This window comes from Lutra lutra, chromosome 9, assembly GCF_902655055.1.
Source record: "Lutra lutra chromosome 9, mLutLut1.2, whole genome shotgun sequence".
Classification (NCBI taxonomy): domain Eukaryota; kingdom Metazoa; phylum Chordata; class Mammalia; order Carnivora; family Mustelidae; genus Lutra; species Lutra lutra.
In genome coordinates, this window is record NC_062286.1 from 105,052,168 (window position 1) to 105,072,894 (window position 20,727).

General features: G+C 36.4%; 1 protein-coding gene across 7 annotated transcripts in view; it reads left to right on the forward strand.

Moving 5' to 3' along the window:
* TASP1 (taspase 1) overlaps positions 1-20,727 on the forward strand; it is a 312,933-nt gene that overhangs the window by 149,198 nt on the left and 143,008 nt on the right. For all 7 annotated transcript variants that reach the window (XR_007130010.1, XM_047745119.1, XM_047745116.1 and 4 more), the window contains one exon: positions 18,744-18,854. Coding sequence is in view for 6 of the 7 variants with exons in the window: in XM_047745119.1 (XP_047601075.1) it covers positions 18,744-18,854 (111 nt within the window). In the remaining variant the exon portion in view is untranslated. The remainder of the gene's footprint in view (positions 1-18,743; positions 18,855-20,727) is intronic.

Sequence of the window (20,727 nt, forward strand, 5' to 3'; positions counted from 1 at the left end):
CTGAGCCACCCAGGCGCCCCGATTTTCCCTTTATTTTTGAAGGTTATTTTCTCAGCACAGAGAATTCTATGTTGTCTGGTTTTTTTTTTTTTTTTTTTTTTTTTTTTCCCTTTCTTCAGTTGTTTTTCTGTTGTCTTTTTCAGTTTCATTGTTTCTGGTGGGAAGTTGTCCCCTTGTGTGAAATATTTTTTTTTCTGTTTTTAATATTTTATCTTTGGATTTCAGCAGTTTGACTATATGTTCCAATGTGTGATATTGTTCGTATTTATCTTTCTTAGGTTTTGCTGAGCTTCCCAGGTTATTGAGTTGATTTCACTCATCAGGCTTGGAAAATTCTCAGCCATTGTATCTTCAGACATTTCTTCTGCTTTGTCCTGTCTTCTGCTTCTGGGACTGCCATTGTGTGCCTTTGGTATTCTCCTACAGATCTGTGGTGCTTTGTTCCATTTTTAGTCATTCTTTTCCTCTTTGTGTTTCAGTATGGGTAGTTTCTCATGACTATTATTAAGTTCACTGATTTTTTTCTTTAGCTATCTCTTATTTATTCCTATATCTGTTGAATGCATTTTCATTTTTTATAGTATATTTTTTATTTTATTTGGTTCATATTTGAATTTTTTCTTTGCTGAGATTTCCCATATTTTTTTGAATAGTTCCCTCTTTTCTATTAGGTAGTTACATAAAATAATTATCCTAATTATTTTAAGGTTCTCATGTGATAATTCCAACATTGGAGTCATTAGTAGCCTGTTTCTGTTGGCTGTTCCTTTTCTAATGTATAAGGCACATTTCTTGTTTTTTCATATGTTCATAATCATAGATTATATGGTAAACATTATGTTTGGAACACAGATGAGATTGAAGAAAATATTTGCTACTAAAAAGGAGCACATTTCATACATCTAATATAGAGGATTGAGTCAATCTTGTTTGTAATTGACATTAAAGAATTTAGAACCATCATTCTTTTTGCTGGTAAAATTGTTCCATCTTTTGTCCATAAAAGCCCCTTTAAGTTTGATTTGGTTCTCTTTGACATAACTATCTTTGATAGTTTTCTTGCTTTTAGGTAAAAACAAGACCTCTCTTACTCCTCTTGGACACTGCCTTAGCCAGGCCCAGAACCAGCATTTCTCCAAGGATCCTTATTTCTTATTGGAAATAGTATGAGTCTAACATTATAATCTAATTTTGGTATTTTACTGCAATTTCCATGTTAGTCTCTAGATAATGATAGTGTCACTGTTGCCTTTGTCACATGAAGTTTGTGATCCCAGCAGAAGATATTTTTTTTATTGGAAATCAAAGTGAAAGTTTAGTTTCCTGATTTATAATCATATGCTTATAGATTTTGAAATAAAGTCATAGCTGTATGGATTCTTAATTTGGGATTTGTGGACCCTATGGAATCTATACATGAATTTCCTGAGACTGTTTAATTTTAGGCAAAGATATCTCTTATGCCTTAGGAAGCACAGACTTAGACAAATTTTGAATAAAATTGTAGTAAGTATCATGGTTAAAATAAAAGTTTAAGCAAGTAATACAAATGAATTTAGTTTCTTCTTTTTTTTTTTTTTTAAAGATTTTATTTATTCATTTGACAGAGAGAGATCACAAGTAGGCAGAGAGAGAAAGAGGGAAGCAGGCTCCCTGCTGAGCAGAAAGGCTGATGTGGGACTTGATCCCAGGACCCTGAGATCATGACCTGAGCTGAAGGCAGTGGCTTAGCCCACTGAGCCACCCAGGCACCCTGTATTTTCTTCTTTAGCTAGCATTATTTCTTAATAATGATGTCAAATGAAAACCTAGAGAGGTGCTAAATTTTATGTTGTCTATTGGCCTTTTACTAGATGTTTACTTGAGGTGGCCTACCTATTTTGCTTTTCCCTTCTTTTACCTGCTTATATGGTTTTCCTGCTAGTTGGTGGTAAGATAGCTTTTGGACCCCCCCCCCCCCATTTTTTAAACTGTTATTCCTTAAATTCTACTCTGATCTAGACAAATGAATATGATTACCATTTTCCCCTTTCACCTTCAGAACTTTTGTGTCTTTCTCCAATGTCAGAACTACCTTGACACTCTTGTTGACTAGAGAGAGGGATAAGCAGTGACTAGTGAGGAGATTTAAAACTTTTTCCCCGTCATACTCTGTGAGGCCTCTAAAACTGAATGTTGTTTTTAAGCTCTGAATACAACTTTAAAATTGATGAAATGATTTATATTGCCTCTTCTTTGTACAGAGAAATTTATTCAGAAATAACATCAACTCAGACTTCCTTTTTCAGTTTTTAAAGAGGCTGTGGCCATTCAAATCACCCTCATAAATTACTTCTAAATTTTGTCATTAAGAAATTACTAATTAAATATTTAGTATATATGGCCAGCTTAGTAGTTATAGGTTAAATTTATGGTATGGTATAACTGTCTTGCTTATGTTCTGCTTGAAGGCTTTGTAAATATATATAATCAATATGTGTACTGAACTATTTTACATTGCACCTATGTTATTGTAGATGTTTATAGCTGCATCTTGGCTTTTTTTACTCATAAAATGCACACTATGGCCTTGTTGCAAAATGAAATCTCCAATGTTAGTATTATTATTGTTATTTTTAAAGATTTTATTTATTTATTTGACAGAGAGAGAGAGAGAGAGAGGATGAGCAAGAGAGCACAAATGGTGGAGTGGGAGAGGGAGAAAGGAGTCCAACCCATTCCCAGGACCCTGGGATCATGACCTGAGCTGAAGGCAGACGCTTAACTGACTGAGCCACCCAGACATCCCTCGGACTTTAATATTATTCCTTTGGGACTTGATTAGTGATTGTTTCTAGGATGTTGTGGTTTAAACTGGGAGCTGTCTGTAGTCCTAAGTGTTGGTATTAAGTTTTGTTGTGTTCTTTATCTGCAGGTAATTGTTACTTTGATCTTGACTTAGGTTTTTGAGGCTTTTGAGGTTTTCTCTATCTTCTTTTTTTGCATGATGGTATTAGCATGATTTCTGTATTGGTGGACCACCATGGAACAAGCATGATACTTAGAGTTATAAGATTTGGATCTTAGACTCTTTGTTTTTCCAATTTACTTTTTTCTTATTTGCCTAGTGGGGGTTCCAATACCTTCCTTACAAGTTAATTGTAAAGCTTTAATAAAGTGATATTTGTGAAAGACCCAGATATATAGTAATTGATCAATTAATGGTGAGTCTGTGAGTCATGACCTTTTATTTTCCCCCTTAAAAAAGAAAGTTCTCTATAGGTGAATTTAATCTAAACATGTTACTTTATTAATTAACATCATTTTATAAGGTATTTCCCATAAGTTGTCTGTTCATTGCATGCCTCTCAACTAAATTCTAATTGGAATGTTATTGAAGTTTTAAAAGTACTTACAGCTATAAAATTTTTTCTTATGAGGAATTTAAGACCATTTAAGCTAAGCCATTTATTTTTTCCAGTGAGGAAGCTGAGGCATGGAGATCTTCAGTGAGGCATTTCAGGTTCTACACCTGGAGGTGGTTCTCCTTATCTGGGGTTTTCTCTCTAATGGAACAGGACTCTGGGTAGAAGATGTATAAGAGCATCAACTTAACATTACAAACAGTGATGCTTCTTTTGTGTCTGCTGCCCTAATGAAGTTTCAAGTGTAGATAAGTCTAATGCTTATGCATATAGTATGTTTCCCAGACTAATGAAACAGTAGTGATAAGATATTAGGGGTTCCATCATAGCTAAGAATATCACTTGTAGTGAGGTAGTTTTCTCTGATTTTTTTCCCCTGCTTGGCACCATTTGTCCCAGGTGCTCTAACCAGAGTATTGTAATTTAGATAACTAAATTTAGAGTATATAAGTCAGAGAGCAAGATACTATTTTATTAACTTTACACACACTCAGAATGAATATGGGGTACATTCCCACATTGAGACGTGACTTTGACAAGGAGAAACAAGGGAAAGAAGGGGTGGCTCCAGCTTTGGGAGAGGGTGCCTCTGTGCTGTTAACCACAGACTCTTTCTTATATGGCAGATTGGATAAAGGCTTTTCACTATTCATTTTTGTTGGAGCTTTTTTCTTTGTTTTTAAATTTGTGTAAGTATTGACATTCACAGAACTGCAACTCTTCTCATTTATGTAGCTACCTCTTATTCAGACAGGTGAATCTTTTTTTTTTTAATTTTATTTTTTATAAACATATATTTTTATCCCCATGGGTACAGGTCTGTGAATCGCCAGGTTTACACACTTCACAGCACTCACCATAGCACATACCCTCCCCGATATCCATAACCCCACCCCCCCTCTCCCAACCCCCCTCCCCCCATCAACCCTCAGTTTGTTTTCAGACAGGTGAATCTTTTGTGGTTTGGTTATACCTTCTCAATAAAATTGACAATAGTGATAATAAGTCATAATTATCAGGCATTTAGTGTATGTAGCATATTCCTGGCAGTGTGCTATAGATGAGAGTTTTCTTATGTTTAATTATAACTGTTCTAATATATTTTTCTGTACTTCAAGTAATTTTGAATGCTAAAGCATATATTAATCACATCCTAGTTTGTAAAAGATGAGATCTCTAGAAACTAATTTATAAAATTGGTTTCTCTTATGGTTGTTTATTATTGATCAAAAATTTTGGAAAAACCTGAGCTGCTTCTGATCGATTACTATAAATATCTAAAGTGTGCTGACGGGTTATGCGTTAGAGAGAACTGAATATTGAGGAAACACTAAATGTGTATTGGTGAATGTAACCTTTAGACTTGACTGGATTAGACATCTTCACTACTTATTCCATCTCTTTATAAAGCTCCTTATGTTTTCTTCTTGCATATAATAGGTTCCAGGTTTGATAACCGTGGGGACACTGTGAAGACTGAAATCATGTGTGTTCTATCACTTTTAAGGCAGTCCTCTCTTTAATTTCACAAGACAGGCTTGAAAACCAGAAGTAACCTAACTCCAAAATTGGCAGTAAATCCTCCAACAGGGAAAAGGTGACGTACTATGTAATAAATTCCTTTGTTGAAAAAGAGATGTTGCAATACTGGAAACTGAAGTACCAAATGTTTCCTTTTAAATTTGGAAAGGCCTTTCCTCATTACTTATCTGTCCCTCTGGACTTCTAACAGGGGATGTGTTGAAAGATTTTTCAGATGCCCACTAGCCACAGTGAGAGTGAATGGCAGCATTTATAAGATGACATAAATACTTCACAATCATCGGTAATCCTTGGAGATGTGTGGTGTGCCAGTGGTACTGAATGTGAGCTTTTGTTGCTGCTGATCCTGTACTCATGTATGCAGGCTGCCTGGGAATGTGGGTTATGTCTCTCCTGTGAATGCAACTTCATTTTCCCCCTCTGGGGGCTCTTTGTATTAGAACTGAGGTTAGAGTTGTTTAGAAGAAATAAAGTCTCCCAAAAAAGAGCAAGATCTGTGAGATTAAGAGTTATACTTTAAAATCCTAATCTCGCTTTGAGGTCCTGTGGAGGAATTATAATCTTCTACCATTTAAACACTACATTAAAACTCTACCTTTGAAAACTACATAAAAAATTGGATATATAATGTTCTTTTAATTATTGTACTGCCACTATTAAATTGAGACAAAGATAAAAAAGGATTAAAAATTGTCTTGAAATGATGACGATATATCTTAAATGTCAGCCAAGAGTTGATAAAGTTTTATTTCTCTGTCCTTATTGTAAACACTTCAGTTTGTTACTTAACTTTTGGAACTAACATGATTTGACAACAGGATTTTTGGGGGCTATTACGTTTGCTTTTTTTTTTTTTTTTTTAAGAGAGGGAGAGGGATGGGGGCTTCCAGAGGGAGAGAGAGAATCTCAAGCAGGCTCCATGCCCAGTGCAGAGCCTGGTGTGGGACTCGATCTCACAGCCCCTGAGATCATGACCCTGGCCAAAATGAAGAGTTAGACATTTAACAGACTGAGCCTCCTAGGTACTTCTATGTTTGCATATTTTTAATTATCTTAGTTTGAAGGCTGCCATTTATCACTAGAGCTGAAGTGAAAATACTAAATGTGTGATGAAGGTTAGATGAATAAAACACATGTAGCACTCATTAGTTCAGTCTCCCCTACCAACTCATGAACTGAGGTATAGGGAAGTAAGTCAGTGGACCAAATCCTGTTATGGGAGACTCTGTGTTGCTCTTTACTATCTTGCTATAAGAGAAAGTATTGTGAATACAGGAGTGTAATATTAAAGTCAGGCAATAAACCTGTTGGGGGAAAAATGGCATTTATTATAGAAATTAGGGAAAATAATAATAAATAACAAACAAAAATCATGCATATCCCATCATTCCTGGATAATGGTAATTAAAATGTTTTCTGCTAGACTAAGAGAGACTTTTTCATATTATTATTTTTTTTTGTTTTGATAATGAAAGGTTTACTCAGGTCATCATTTTGCCTCTGTGTGAAGGCTCAGCTTGCTTTGAGGCAGTAGCCTTCAGAATAGCAAATCAAAGGCTAAACTCCTTTTTAACTATATTCTAGGCTCTCAGGATGATGGTCAGGCTAGCTGAGGATCACCTTGTCATAATAGAAGAAAAATACAGAGACTGGATTGAGGAGGAAAAGAAAATGATAGAAAATGGTTTTCCTTTAAGAAGGTTATTACCCTCATTGTAGTATTTATTAAGTGCTTACTAAGGGTCCAACTCCACACTCAGTGTTTTATGTGCATTGTTTCATGTTGTCCTCACAGTAGCTCCATGAGGTAGCTGCTACTTGGATTTCTCATTTTACAGCTGAAGAAACTAAAGCTTAAATGAAGAGTTCCAAAGTCACTCAGCTGGATTTAAACATGAATCTGGCTGTAACATAGAAAATTCATAGAAAAAGGCACCTAGGTGGCTCAGTTGATTGAGCATCTGACTCTTGGGCTCAGGACCCTGATCTCAGGGTGGTGAGATCAAGCCCTGCATAGGGATCTATGCTTAGCGGGGAGCCTGCTTAAGACTCTCTTTCCCTCTCCCCTGTGCCTCTCCCTACTAAAAAAAGTACTTTTAAATATGTAAGGCTCTACTTTTCAGGCATCATAAAAGATTTATTTTAATCAAAATGACTCTCATTTATTCAAATAAATTAAGAAATTTGGTTGGTTGGTAGCTATTAAGTATATCATGGATTTTCTAGAATAACTCAGTGAAAATATGTGCTTAGACCAAATGATCTTTTTCATGTATTCCTGCTAATAATATCTGATAAATATACCTGCTTGAACTCATCACATATTATATTTGACTCAGTGCAGTTTTGTTTGAATTGAGGAAGTAGCTAGAAGTTGTCATATTTCAGTGTAAAGCTTTCTGAGCCATTTTCTACTTCAGCACATAGCTCTGTATATAGATTAAGAATGGATTTGGCCCAAATGTCCACTGATAGATAAAAAGAAAAACAAAATCATATATATAAAACAATGAATATTATTTAAACTTAAAAAGGAAGGAAATTCTGAAACATGCTGCAATATGAATAAGCCTTGAAGACATTATGTTAAATAAAATAAGTCAGTCACAAAAGGACAAAAACGTATGCTTCTAGTGATATGAGGTATCTAGAGTATTAGATTCATAGAGATGGAAGGTAGGATGGTGGTTGTGAGGATTGGAGGGAGAGAGGAAATGGGGAGTTGTTGAATGTGTGCAGAGTTTCAGTTTGGAGAAGATGAAAGTTCTAGAGGTAGATGGTGGTGATGGTTGTACAGCACTATGAATGCCACTGAATTACACACTTAAAAAATGGTTAAATGGTAAATCTTATGTTTATATATATTATGCCAAAAGGAAAAAATGAAAAAAAAAAAAGAATGCATTTGGGCTTAAAAAAGAGAACTCAATTACAGTGGTTTAAACAGATAGTTTTTATTTTGTTTCATTTTAGATCTCATGTAACAGGAAATCTGGAAGGACCCTGGGGCTGATTGGGCTACCTAACAATGTTGCCTGGTATCTGGTCTGTCCTTTCTCTCCTACATTCCTCCATGGGTATGCCTTCCTGCTCTTTTACGTCACCCCATGGTCACAGGTTGGCTGCTGTACCTCATTTAGCTGTGCAGGTGCAGGCATGGGAAGATAGATTTAGTCAGATGAGAGGGACATTTAATGTAGTGCTCCCTGACTATTCCTGTGCTCCTCCATATTTCCTAGCCCCATAGTTGTTGCCTGAGACCATGTGACTATTTCTGGCCCCTGGACTGAAATGGATATGATATGTGTGACTTCCAGGCCCTGGATGGCCCTCTTATTCTGGAGGAGGTATGATCCAGGAGATGCAGTTACAGACCAATCAGCCTAGGTTTGTTCCTGAGTGACTCTGTGGAGCACATTCTCTGGTGACCCAAGTACAACCTGTAACATTAATGAGAATTATATTTTTGTTATGTTAAGGCACTGAGGTTTGGGTTTTTTGTTTTGTTTTGTTTTGTTTTTGTTTTTGCAGCCTCATTTAGTACTTTTGACCAATACTCAAGGGTGGGCTTCTGCCAGACAAGTTTGATGAAGTGAAGGAAATATGGAAGCTTTCAGGAGTAAGAGAATGGATATAAGTTGGTGAAGCATTGGAATTTTAGCTGGATAAGGAAGTAGGTGAGGCCCCAGGAGAAGTTCAGGACAGTTTAAAACCAACAGAATTAATAGATGGCAGTTTTTGTTGAGGTGAAGGGAATGTCAGAATTAAAGTGCCCAACAGGTGAGCTAGAAAGATGGGAGGGATGGGATGATTGCAGTTGAGACTATGGAGGAGGTAATGTTATTGATAATGGCATAGTTATGGGATTTAATATATGAGGTAGTGTGGATAACTTGAAGAGAGGATATCAGAGAATCTAGATGCCAAGGTGTTGGGAGAATCACCTACGTAAATATTAAAAGCAGCAGGAATTGGGGTGCCTGGGCGGCTCAGTCAGTTAAGCGTCTGCCTTGGGTCAAGTCATATATAAGGGTCCTAGGATTGAGACCCACGTTGGGCTCCCGCTTCTCCTGCTCTCCCTGCTTGTACTTTCTGTGTGTGTGTGTGTGTGTGTGTGAAATAAATAAATAAAATCTTTAAAAAAAATCAGCAGAATTAATGATAAGAAGTAGTCTTAGGAAGGGTAGAAGTAACCTGGGAGCTAAAATCTCAAAAGGAATGAATTTGTCATTATATGTCTGAACAGTAACTGATTCTAGGTTGACAAGTTATTTTCTGTTTATTGACTTAGCATCTTTAAGATGTTAGTTTTCTGGCCTCTTTTGTTGGTTCGAATGAATCAGTTAAATTTTTAATTTCTTTTATTTTTATATTTATATTTTTTATTTTTTAAAAAAGATTTTATTTATTTATTTGAGAGAGAAATTTAGAAAGCATGAGTTGGGGTTGGATAAAGGGAGAAGGAGAAGCACTCTCCTCACTGAGCAGGGAGCCCAACATGGGGCTCGATTCCAGGACCCTGAGATCATGACCTGAGCTGATAGCAGATGCTTAACCAACTGAGCCACCCAGGGATCCTATGATTAGTTTTGAATTATATTTGGTTCAGAGTTTCACTATGGTATACCTAAGGAAGTTTTGTTGTTACTCATCTTTTGAACACTGTTTGCATCTTCAATTTAAGAATTTCCTTGTAACTTAAATTCTGGAAACTCTTATTCATTTTCTCTTCAAATATATTAGTTTTCCCTCACCCCATTCTTTCTTTTCTCTATTTCAAAATGCCTATTAATCTGTTGGATATTCTCATTTTATACTCTAGACTTCTTAATGCCTTATTTTCCTTCTCTTTATCATCCTAGGGTGCTTTTTAGGTCTCCCCCCAATAGGTATACATTTTACTTTTCTCTCTTCATTGAGTTTTAAACAATTTTCTTCTAATTGGGGGAAGAGTTTCCTTTGGTGCCTTGAAAAATCCACATACCTCCCCCTGGCACCTGCTACCGGATTGCTCTGTTTTTTAAATTTATGATCTCTCTTCTTTTTAATCTTTGTACTACAAATTTTTCTATTACTGGGATAGTCAAATTACAACCTCTGGGCCAAATCTAGCCTGTGGCCTATAGTTGTACAGCCCATGAGCTAAGAATGATTTTTAAATTTTTAAAGAGTTGTTATAAAAATAAAAGAAGAATATTTGACAGAGATATGTAGACTATAAAACCGAAATTACTTTTATCTTTTTTAACAATATGATTGTCCCCATTTTTTCTAGTACTACTTCTTTGTTTGATAATCCTTCTATTTTTACATCTCCTCATTCCATCTTATAAGTGTGTGTGTGTGCATGTGTGCATGTGCATGTGCATGTGCACACATGTATGGTTTGTAATTTTTTATTGTGAATTCATCTTTGTTGTGAGTTTTGAAAGGTTAAGGATCCCCACAAGAGAAAAGATGTATTATAATTCTCACAAGAGAGGAGACATATTATAATTCTGAAGTCTTTGAGTGTGGGGCATATTGGAGTCTCAGAAACAGGAAGCACAATTGGGAAGGAGTAAGCTGAGACTGGGCTTAGGGTTGGGAATAGTGGGAGATGACTGGACCATGGAGAGTGACTCACAGTGGGCTATGGGAATGACCAGGATTCCTGATGAATCCAGGGTTCTCATCTAAATCCTCATGGTTGATATGTAAGATACACAATGAAGGCATGGCATCTGGACTGGCCAGAATGACAGTTGACTGAATACTCAGTAGTTAAGTAGGGGTCCAACACCACTGGGGAGATCTGACATGCAACAGTGGCCCTGCCAACTGCTGTGCACTCTGGGCCTAGCACCAAGTGGGTGCTTAGCAACAATCTGGTGAGTGAGTAGATGGGAAAAGAAATGAAAATCAAGTCAACATTTTTGGGACTGGTAAGTACCAGGTAGCTGTCTGTTGCCCACCTTTGCCCTAGACCACTAACAAGATAGGAAGAACCTGGAGAGATATCTCTGGTAGTTGTTTTGTATATTCCCTTGGATTTTACATAAACAGTTATGTTATCTGCAAAGCAGTTTTGCTTCTTTCTTTCTGATCTTTATGCCTTTTATTTCTTTTTCTTGCCTTATTGCAGTGGCTTGAACTTCTAGAATATTGTTGAATAGGAGTGATAAAAGCAGGCATCAATACCTTGTTTCTGATCTTAGGGAGAAATAATTCAGTTTTTCACCATTGAGTATGATGTTAACTATAGGTTTTTTGCAAATACTCTTTATTTGTGGAAATTGATCATTAATTTAGAGGCTTGTTCAGATTCAGGTATAAATTTTTTGGTGTGGGGCAAAACTACAACAGTGTAATTTTATCAAGTAATATTTAATGTCTGGTTGTGTCTTTTTGTGGCATTAGGAGCTATTGACGATTGTTGCCTATAGCAGTTATCACATTATAGGTTACAAATGATTATATTCTAATTCTGTTTAATTCTTTTTCATTTATTAGTTGAGATACTTCTATGGTGAAAATTTTCCTTCATAGACTGTTGTTACTGTGCTGTATAGTTCCTATAGGAAAGACAGAGAAATGCTAGATTCTTTATTTTAACTTAACAGTTTTCAGAATAGTGAATTGGTTCCATAGCATCTTTCAGAGGTTACAGATGTTTTTTAGAATGTAAGTTATGAATTCACTGTGTGTTTCAATCCATGCAGTTGTCATTCTTACTGATGCTAAAATAAGTTCTTTTAGAACTTGATATTTACTGACACCTCATTTTATTTTGCTTCACTTTATTGTGGTTCACAGATATTCCATTTTTTTTTTTTTATTAAACAAATTGAAGAATTGTAACAAGCCTGTGTTGAGCAAGTCTCTTGGCACCATTTTCCACACAGCATTTGATCACTTTGTGTCTGTGTCACATGTTGGTAATTCTCACAATATTTCAAACTTTTTCATTATTATTATATTTGTTATAGTGATCTCTGGCCAGTTATTATGATTTGCTGAAAGCTCAGATGATGGTTACCATTTTTTTTAGCAATAATGTATTTTTTAATTAAGGTATGTACATTTTTTTAGACATAATGTTATTGCACACTTAATAAACTAGAGTATAGTGTAAGCATAATTTTCATATGCACTGGGAAACCAAAACATTTATTTGACTCACTTTATTGCAGTGGTCTGGAACTGAACCTGCAATATCTATGAGGTATGCCCATATCACTTTTCTTCTAGGTTTGCTGTTAGCTCCTCATTTGATGTATAATTCATGTTTTCTGCTAAAATCTGAGAGTATACATACACACTTGCCTGAATAAGGACAAAAGGAGGACACAATGAAAGGCTTATTTCTTTATATCCGTGTATAATGAATGGAACTGTTTGCCTTTGAATCACACTTCAGCTATCTGGCAGCATATTCTAAGAAACCTTGGAATTTTGTGGGTAAAACCACATAAGTCAAACTTTTCTTTGATTGGAACCTGCAGGAGAACAAGCTTTTGATGTCAACACTCTTATGTTAGAGGTGATATATGTCTGAATAGAAGACATAATTTTAAAAGTTTCTTGGTGAAAAATCAGTCACTGGAAAACCCTGTATATTCTTGTATAACAACGGAGGAAAAGTCTCTCTGACACATATTGTGTATTTTTGATGTAATGTTAACTTCATGTGGTTTAGCTCTTTGATTTGAGGCATGTGTACATAACCTTCTGAACACTCATTTAGCTTATAATATGCCAGTTTCCTAACAATTATTATTGTTCTAAAGTATAACATTTCACTCTTCAACATCAAATATGTACACAAAAGGAATTAAAATTTATGGAGTTTCATGAGCTTTACATAGTGTCTTTACATACTTAGTGTCAAAAATGGTTTCTTTTCTATTAGCTTTATTGCTTTTTCCTGATTATAAAAATAATGTTGCAAAAATTTAACAAAATAGGGAAAACCACAATTCTGCTCAGAAAGTTATATATTAAATTGCATTTCTAGATCTTCCTTCTAAGTGTAGATGCTTATAAAATTATACTCAGATCTGGAAGGATATTTACATTTACACTTTACCAAAAAATACAAGGAAATTACTTTTGGGAAGATGTCAAGTGATTTTTTTTTTTTTTAGGGTTTTATCTATTTATATGAGAGACAGTGAACATGAGCAGGGGAGGGGCAGAGGGAGAAGAAGACTCTTAATCTACTGAGCCACCCAGTTGCCCCAAAATATGAAGTGATTTTTAAAAAAAAACTTTCACACTTTTTATAAAATTTATCTTTTTAATTTAAATTCAATTAATTAACATATATTATTTGTTTCAGGGGTACAGGTCTGATGATTCATCAGTCTTATATAATACCCAATGCTCATTACTACACATACTCTCCCCAATGTCCATCACCCCTTACCCCATCCCCCACTCCCCACTCCTCCAGCAACCCTCAGTTTGTTTCCTAAGATTGAGAGTCTCTTATGGTTACTTTCACACTTTTTGAATGGTTTGTATTTTTGAAAATGAGTATATATTGTATGTGTATTCATAATATGCACATATTTATATATGCATCTGTGCATGTATATATTGAGGGAGGTCATGAAGGGAGGGAGAGAATGGGAAGGAGAGGTGTACATATGAAGGGACAATTCCTGATATGAAAGGCTTAACAATGATTTATAGTTATAGATAATATTTTTTAGGGTGATTATTGGTGCCTAACGTCTGTCACAATATATGCCAGCTAAACAGAGAATTGTGTGTTATAGCATGTGTTATGTTTCATAAATTTAAAAATTTGTAAACATTATTTAAGAGAGGTTCTTCCATTTGATAATTGTAGCCCACATTTCTTTTTGATTGCTAAGAACCTTTACCAGTGTAGTGTGTGTGTGTGTGTGTGTGTGTGTGCGCGTGTGTGTGCACATTAGTAATATGAGAAAACATTACGTTGTCCCTGGACCTGTGGGGGAATCTGAGTGGATGGTAGAGATGCTCCTTCTCTCAGTGTGAAATTTTTTGACTATAAGTTGAATCATACTTCTCCTTTAGTCTCAGTAGGTGCTCAGATCCTTTGATACCCTTTACTCATTATGTGAATTAATGTAGAACTTAATTTCTAATAAATTAATGGAATACCTTTGGCAGGATTTTTTGAAGGTGAGCTTTTAATTTTTTTTCTCAACAAGAACATTTTTTACTTGAAGCATACTTCAGAATATGTGGTTCTAAAAGATTGATATAAAACATTCCATCCAAGAAAAATAGAATACACATTTTCTTCAAGTATATGCAGAAGAAATCCCCTGGTTAAATCACATAAAAAGAGACATAACAAATATTATAAGTTTAAGAAGACTGAAAGCATACCAACTATAGTTTCCAACCACAGTGGTAAAAAACTGAAGATCAACAATAAAACAAAGATGGAAAATCTACAGGGTAAATATTAAATATTTAATATGTAAATATCAACACACTATTGTACAAGCAATGGGCCAATAGGAAATCAAATGGCAAATCAAAATATGCCTCAAAACAAAAGAAAAGAAAACATAATACTCCAAAACTCATGGGATGCAGCAAAAGCAGATGTTAGAGTGAAATTTATGCTATAAATGCTTGTATTAAGAAAAAAATTCAAATAACATTACACAAGGAGCTAGAAAAAAGAAACTTAGCTGAAAATTAGTAGAGGAAGGAAATAAAGAAAAACCAGAAATTTTAAGTAAAATAGAGACCAGACTACAAAATAACATAACACTGAAAGTAATGACTAGTTAAAAAAAAAAAAAAACCCAAATTGGCAATGCTTTAATTACATTAAGTAAGAAGAAAAAGAGAGAAGACTCAAAAGCCAAAATGAGAAATAGAAAACAATACAGCAGTTAACCACAGAAACACATAGTATGATAACTGATTATACAATTTTACACCAACAAATCAATTAACTTAGAAAAAAAACCCAGATAATTCCAAAAAAATGCATAGGTTACTAAGATTCATCATGAATCTTAAATCCAAGAAGTAGGAAATCTTTTTAGACCAATAACAAGAATGAAAGTTGAATTAGGAATCAAGAATCTTCCAGCATAATCTTTATCAAAATCTTACAAACAGTGGAATAGAGGGAACATATTCAGAATTATTCCATGAGACCCATACTATCCTGATACCAAAGCAGGATAAAAACAGTACAAGAACAGGGGCACCTGAGTAGCTCAGTCAGTTGGGTGTCCAACTCTTGATTTTGGCTCAGGAGATCCAGCTTTATGCTGGGCTCCACACTCAGCAGGGAGTCTACTTGAAGTTCTCTCTCTTCCTCTCCCTCTGCTCCTCCCCCTGCTTGTGCATGATCTCTCTCTAAAATAAATGAAATCTTAAAACACACACACACACACACACACACACACACACACACACACACAGACACACAATACGGGCCCTTGGGTGGCTCAGTTGGTTAAGCGTCTGCTTTTGGCTTGGGTCATGATCCCAGGATCCTGGGATCAAGCCCTGCATCCGGCTCCCTGTTGAGTTTCTCCCTCTTCCTCTGCCTGCTGCTCCCCTTGCTTGTGCTTGCTCTCTTTCTCTCTCTTTCTCAAATAAATAAACAGAATCTTTGAAAAAAATTTAAAAAATAATACAAGAACAGAAAAGTCTAGTTTGTCCAATATAAGTTTTTGCTATTCTGGCTTTCTTTTAACACCCATTTGCGTATTAAATATTTCTCCACCCCCTCACTTTCAATTTGCAGGTGTCTTTAGGTCTAAATCTAGTCTCTTGTAGGCAGCATATAGATAGGTCTTGTTTTCTTATCCATTCTGACACCCTACGTTTCTTGATTTAGTTAGCATTTAGCACTTAGTTCATCTACGTTTAGAGTAATTATTTTTTTTAAAAAGATTTTATTTATTTATTTATTCATTTGTCAGAGAGAGAGAGAGAACACACACACAAGCAGTCAGAGTGGCAGGCAGAGGTGGAGAGAGAAGCAGGCTCCCTGCCAAGCAAGGAGCCTGATGCGGGACTCAATCCCAGGACCCTGGGATCATGACCTGAGCTGAAGGCAGTGGCTTAACCGACTGAGCCACCAAGCATCCCATACATTCAGAGTAATTATTGATAGATATGTATTTATTGCCATTTTATTACTTGTTTTGTCATTGTTTCTGGAGATTTTCTCTGATCCTTTCTTATCTTTATCACTTTTGATCTCTCCTTTCCACTCAAAAACTCCCCTTTAATATTTCTTACAGGGCTAGTTAAGTGGTCATAAACTCCTTTGGTTTTGTTTGTCAGTGAGACTCTATCTCTCCTTTTATTTTGAATGATTGCCTTGCTGGATAGAGTGCTCTTAGCTGCAGATTTTTCCTATTCAGCGCTTTGAGTATATCATGCCACATTCTTCTGGCATGCCAAGTTTTTGTTGAGAAATCTGCAGCTACCCTTATGGGTTGTCCCTTGTGAGTTAAGGACTTATTTTTGTCTCGTTGCTTTCAAGATTTTTCCCTTATCACTGTATTTTGCAAATTTAATTACAATATGTCTTGGTGTTGGCCTGCTTTTGTTGATTTTAATAGGAGTTCTCTGTGCCTCCTGATCTAGATGTCTGTTTCCTTCTTCAGATTAGGAAAGTTTTCTGCTGTTATTTCTTGAAATAAATTTTCTGCCCGCTTCTCTTTCTGCTTCTTCTGGGACTCAGATATTAATTTATTATATTTGATGGAGTCACTGAGTTCCCTCAGTCTATTCTCAAGTTGCATAATTCTTTCTCTCTTTGTTCAGCTTTATTATTTTCCATTATTTGTCTTCTAGATCACACATTCATTCCTCTGCCTTTTCCAGCCTACTATTCATTGCATCACGCCTATTTACAGTCTTATTTATTGTGTTCTTCATCTCTCATTAATTCTTTTTTAACTCCTTTATCTCTGTTGTGAGGGATAGAATGTCTTTTATTCTTTTCTCAAACCTAGCAAGTATCATGATTGTTGCTTTAAATTCTCCTTCAGGCATGCTCCTTATATCTGTTTCACTTAGGTCTCTGGCTGTGGCTTTATCTTTTTCTTTCATTTGGGATAAATTCCTCCATCTTGGTATTTTGTCTTAAGTTCTTGCCTTCTTTTGTGTGTTAGAAAAGCCTGTTATGTCTCCTGCTCCTGAAAGTAATGGCCTTATGAAGAAGAGGTCATGTAGTGCTCAGGGTCTGACATTTCAGGGAGGGTCTCCCATGTATGCTGTATACACTGTGCTGTTGTGTTTTGGCAGCTCTGTCCTTCAGGCCAGTCATCTGCAGAGGCTCTCCTTTGTTGTGGGCAATGTTTGGTTCCTGGCCTGACTGTGGCGAATTTTAACTAGGTGTGCTCTGGTCTGCTTGTGAAATGACCCTGATATCAACTCCACCAGAACAGAGGCCCTGTAGAACTCTCTGTTTGGGACATGTGATGTGGGTAGGGGTTTCTGCTACCTGAGGGCCTGTCCCATGGGGACTGAAGCAAGCTTGACTGAGAAGGACAGTACCACCAGAGCATAGGTGTGTGGGACTTGGTGTAAGCAAGTTAGGCAGCCAGTGTCCACACTGCGCTGCTTCCCTCAAGATTTTATTTTTTAAGAGATAGGAAGCAGGTCTTACATATCTACTGTTCTCATTTGGGTAAGAGGATATTTGCATTTTAATTAATGCAACTTATTTTACATATAATAAATATTTCAAGTGGCACTTAGTATTTTTTTTTAAAGATTTATTTATTTGAGAGAGAGTATGTACATAGTAGGGATTGGCAGAGGTAAAGGATGTTCAAGTGGGCTTCCCACTGAGTGTGGATCCCAATGTGGGGCTTGCTCTTATAACCCATGAGATTATGACCTGAGCCAAAACCAAGATGGGCACACTTAACCAACTGAGCTGTCCAGATGCCCTGCCACTTAGTAGTTTTTTTGAAAAGGTTTACCCTTCCAGTGTTTATGAAAGTAGCTTTTTAATTTTGTTTATCTAAGCAAAAAAATCAGCTTCTTCAGAAATCTCTTATTTGAACTTATTAACCAATGAATTAAATTTCTTTTGTCTTTGGCAGGCAGTTTCTACTTTTAACAGATACAAATTGTAATGGAATTCTAGGCAGTGCTTCCCGTCGCCATCATGCCTACCCTTAGTGTGTCTGAATGGTCCTAGTTTACTCCAGGGATTTAAAAATGCATTCTCTTTTTTTTATTGTTGTTGAAGAATTACAGGGTATTCATGCATGAAGGCTATGTAAGTTACTATTAAAAGGTGAGAAAGGTGCTGTTTTATTAGTCCACTTTGCAGCTGTTGAGGTGTGGTGGACATTTTAGTGAAAAGTAGGTAGATGGAGATCTAGATTTCCCCTGGCTGTGTAGATTTCTCCCATGCTTCCAGGTGTGTGGAGAGCCAGAGGCAAAATGGGAAACTAGGACTATTTAAAAATAAATTATAAAACAGAATTTCTGTAGTTACCCAATAATGGAAATGACACAGAACCCTTAGAGATTCCTATGCAGAGAATCTGAATTGCTACATCATGTAAATCATTCCTATAAAAAAGAGGTTTTCTTCTATTTTTCTGTTTCCTTTTGATATTAGACAGTTACTTGTTTCTTTATTTTCTGCTGAGTTTATTACCAAAATTCTAGATTGCTCATAGAAGTCATTTCATCCATCACTGAATTATTCTCCAAAACAGCTACTTCTTAAGTGGCATTCAAGGGTGTTTTAATGCTAATAAGACAAGGATGTTTAGCACTGCTTTTCCTCAACCGTTCTTGGTTTCCTTTTATTTCTAGGATGTGGGGAGCATCTTGTGCGCACCATACTGGCTAGAGAATGTTCACACGCTTTACAAGCTGAAGATGCTCACCAAGCACTGTTGGAGACTATGCAAAACAAGTTTATCAGTAAGTATAACATGAGAAAATTATGTTCTTCTCAATATAGATTGATTCACTGAGCTGTAAACCAGTCAGATACTATATTTGTTCCACAGGGCCTAGCTCCAGGGCCTAGCATAGACTTAGATCCCCAATTAATATTAGTCATGAAAAGAATTATATGACATAGCAACTAATACATGAAATTTGCCATAAAACTAATCTAATACCCAAGTTGGGAGACACTATCTAGGATTATATATATAGTAGATATATAGTAGCATAAAATTCTACTAAAACAATTGAATGGACAACATCCTTCGAAAGTTCTTTTGTAATACACTTTGACTCTTCTTTTAGTCGGTGATATATAAATGAATCCAGTGCTGCCATGTACAGTTGTATAGGGCTGAGTTGAAATCCTGCCTGGGCTCCATTTGCCAAGCTATGTAACCAGATGTGAGGCTATATCAGTTTGGAGGAAGGGGTGCCTTTTTCTAACCTGTAGAAAGAGTTTATATAGCCTCACGGTGATCCTATCCATAACTGTTACATAGGATTAAAACTATTTTTTTTTTTAAATTTATTTGAGAGAGACAGTGAGAGAGAGCATGAGCGAAGAGAAGGTCAGAGAGAGAAGCAGACTCCCCATGGAGCTGGGAGCCCGATGCGGGACTCGATCCTGGGACTCCGGGATCATGACCTGAGCCGAAGGCAGCTGTCCAACCAACTGAGCCACCCAGGCGTCCCGGATTAAAACTATTTGACTTAGTCTGCTTTTCCCATCATGTAACATTGAACTTACCACTATGCGAAGAGTAGTAAAGTTGTGTAAGACAAATATAGTTGAAAATAAGTTAGGGTAATAGCCATGAATAAATTAGAGAAGCATATTATAGCGTTAATCTGGGAGATTGTATCTCTAGTTGGAGGATTAAGACAGGGTATAATGAGATGCTAATTATGTGATGAGGACAATGCAGACAAAAGCATAGAAAGAAATTGTTTCCAAAAGAATTCTTGGATGGGGCCTCTTAGAACTGGCCCCAGAAGGCTTTGGGATAAGTGGTAAAAGAGGGAGAAGAGAGGAGCATAAACACAGACATGACAGTAGGATGTGGTATCAGGAGGGCTAGGCACCTATATGACTCTTACCTGGCATGAAGTATTCCTTATGTGCAGTGGGGCTGGTGAGGCCAGGTCACAGAGGTCCTTAAAATCTCAACATAGGAGTTCATATTTGATCTGACAGGAGGGAGAGAACCTTTATATGTTTCTAAGTTGACAAATGATATTTTGGGGGAGGGTTTATAAAATAGATCTAAGGTTGTACAAGACCACCTCTATAGGAAAGAGACATGAAGGGCTGGGAATGGTCCAAGGGATAGAGAAGAAATGGAGAAAGTGGAAATATTGGTAGACTCAGATTTTGAGACTAGGTAGATGTAGCCCTCTGGGTCCAATTAGGAGATAGAAAGTATATGTTGGGGATGCCTAGGTGGCTCAGTTGCTTAAGTGTCTGCCTTCGGCTCAGGTCATGATCCCAGGGTTCTGGGATAGAGTCCTGCATCGGGCTCCTTGCTCAGCAGGGAGCCTGCTTATCCCTCTGCCTGCTGCTCCCTCTGTTTGTGTGCTCTTTCTCTCTCTGACAAATAAATAAAATCTTAAAAAACAAACTATACGTTAGGTTAATCAGGGGAAGTTTAACATAAAGAATTGTCAACTATGTGGAAAGAATACCTGTAAGATATAAAGAAACTTTAGGTGATACTCTAGAGCTGAGAGAGTGTCCAAGTAAGGACATACTTGGAAGGGGCACAGACTTTGATGAAGAAGGCATGGTTTGGCCACCAGGTAGCGGAGAAGTTCACCAGTTTGGCGAGGCTGGGACTGATCTGGA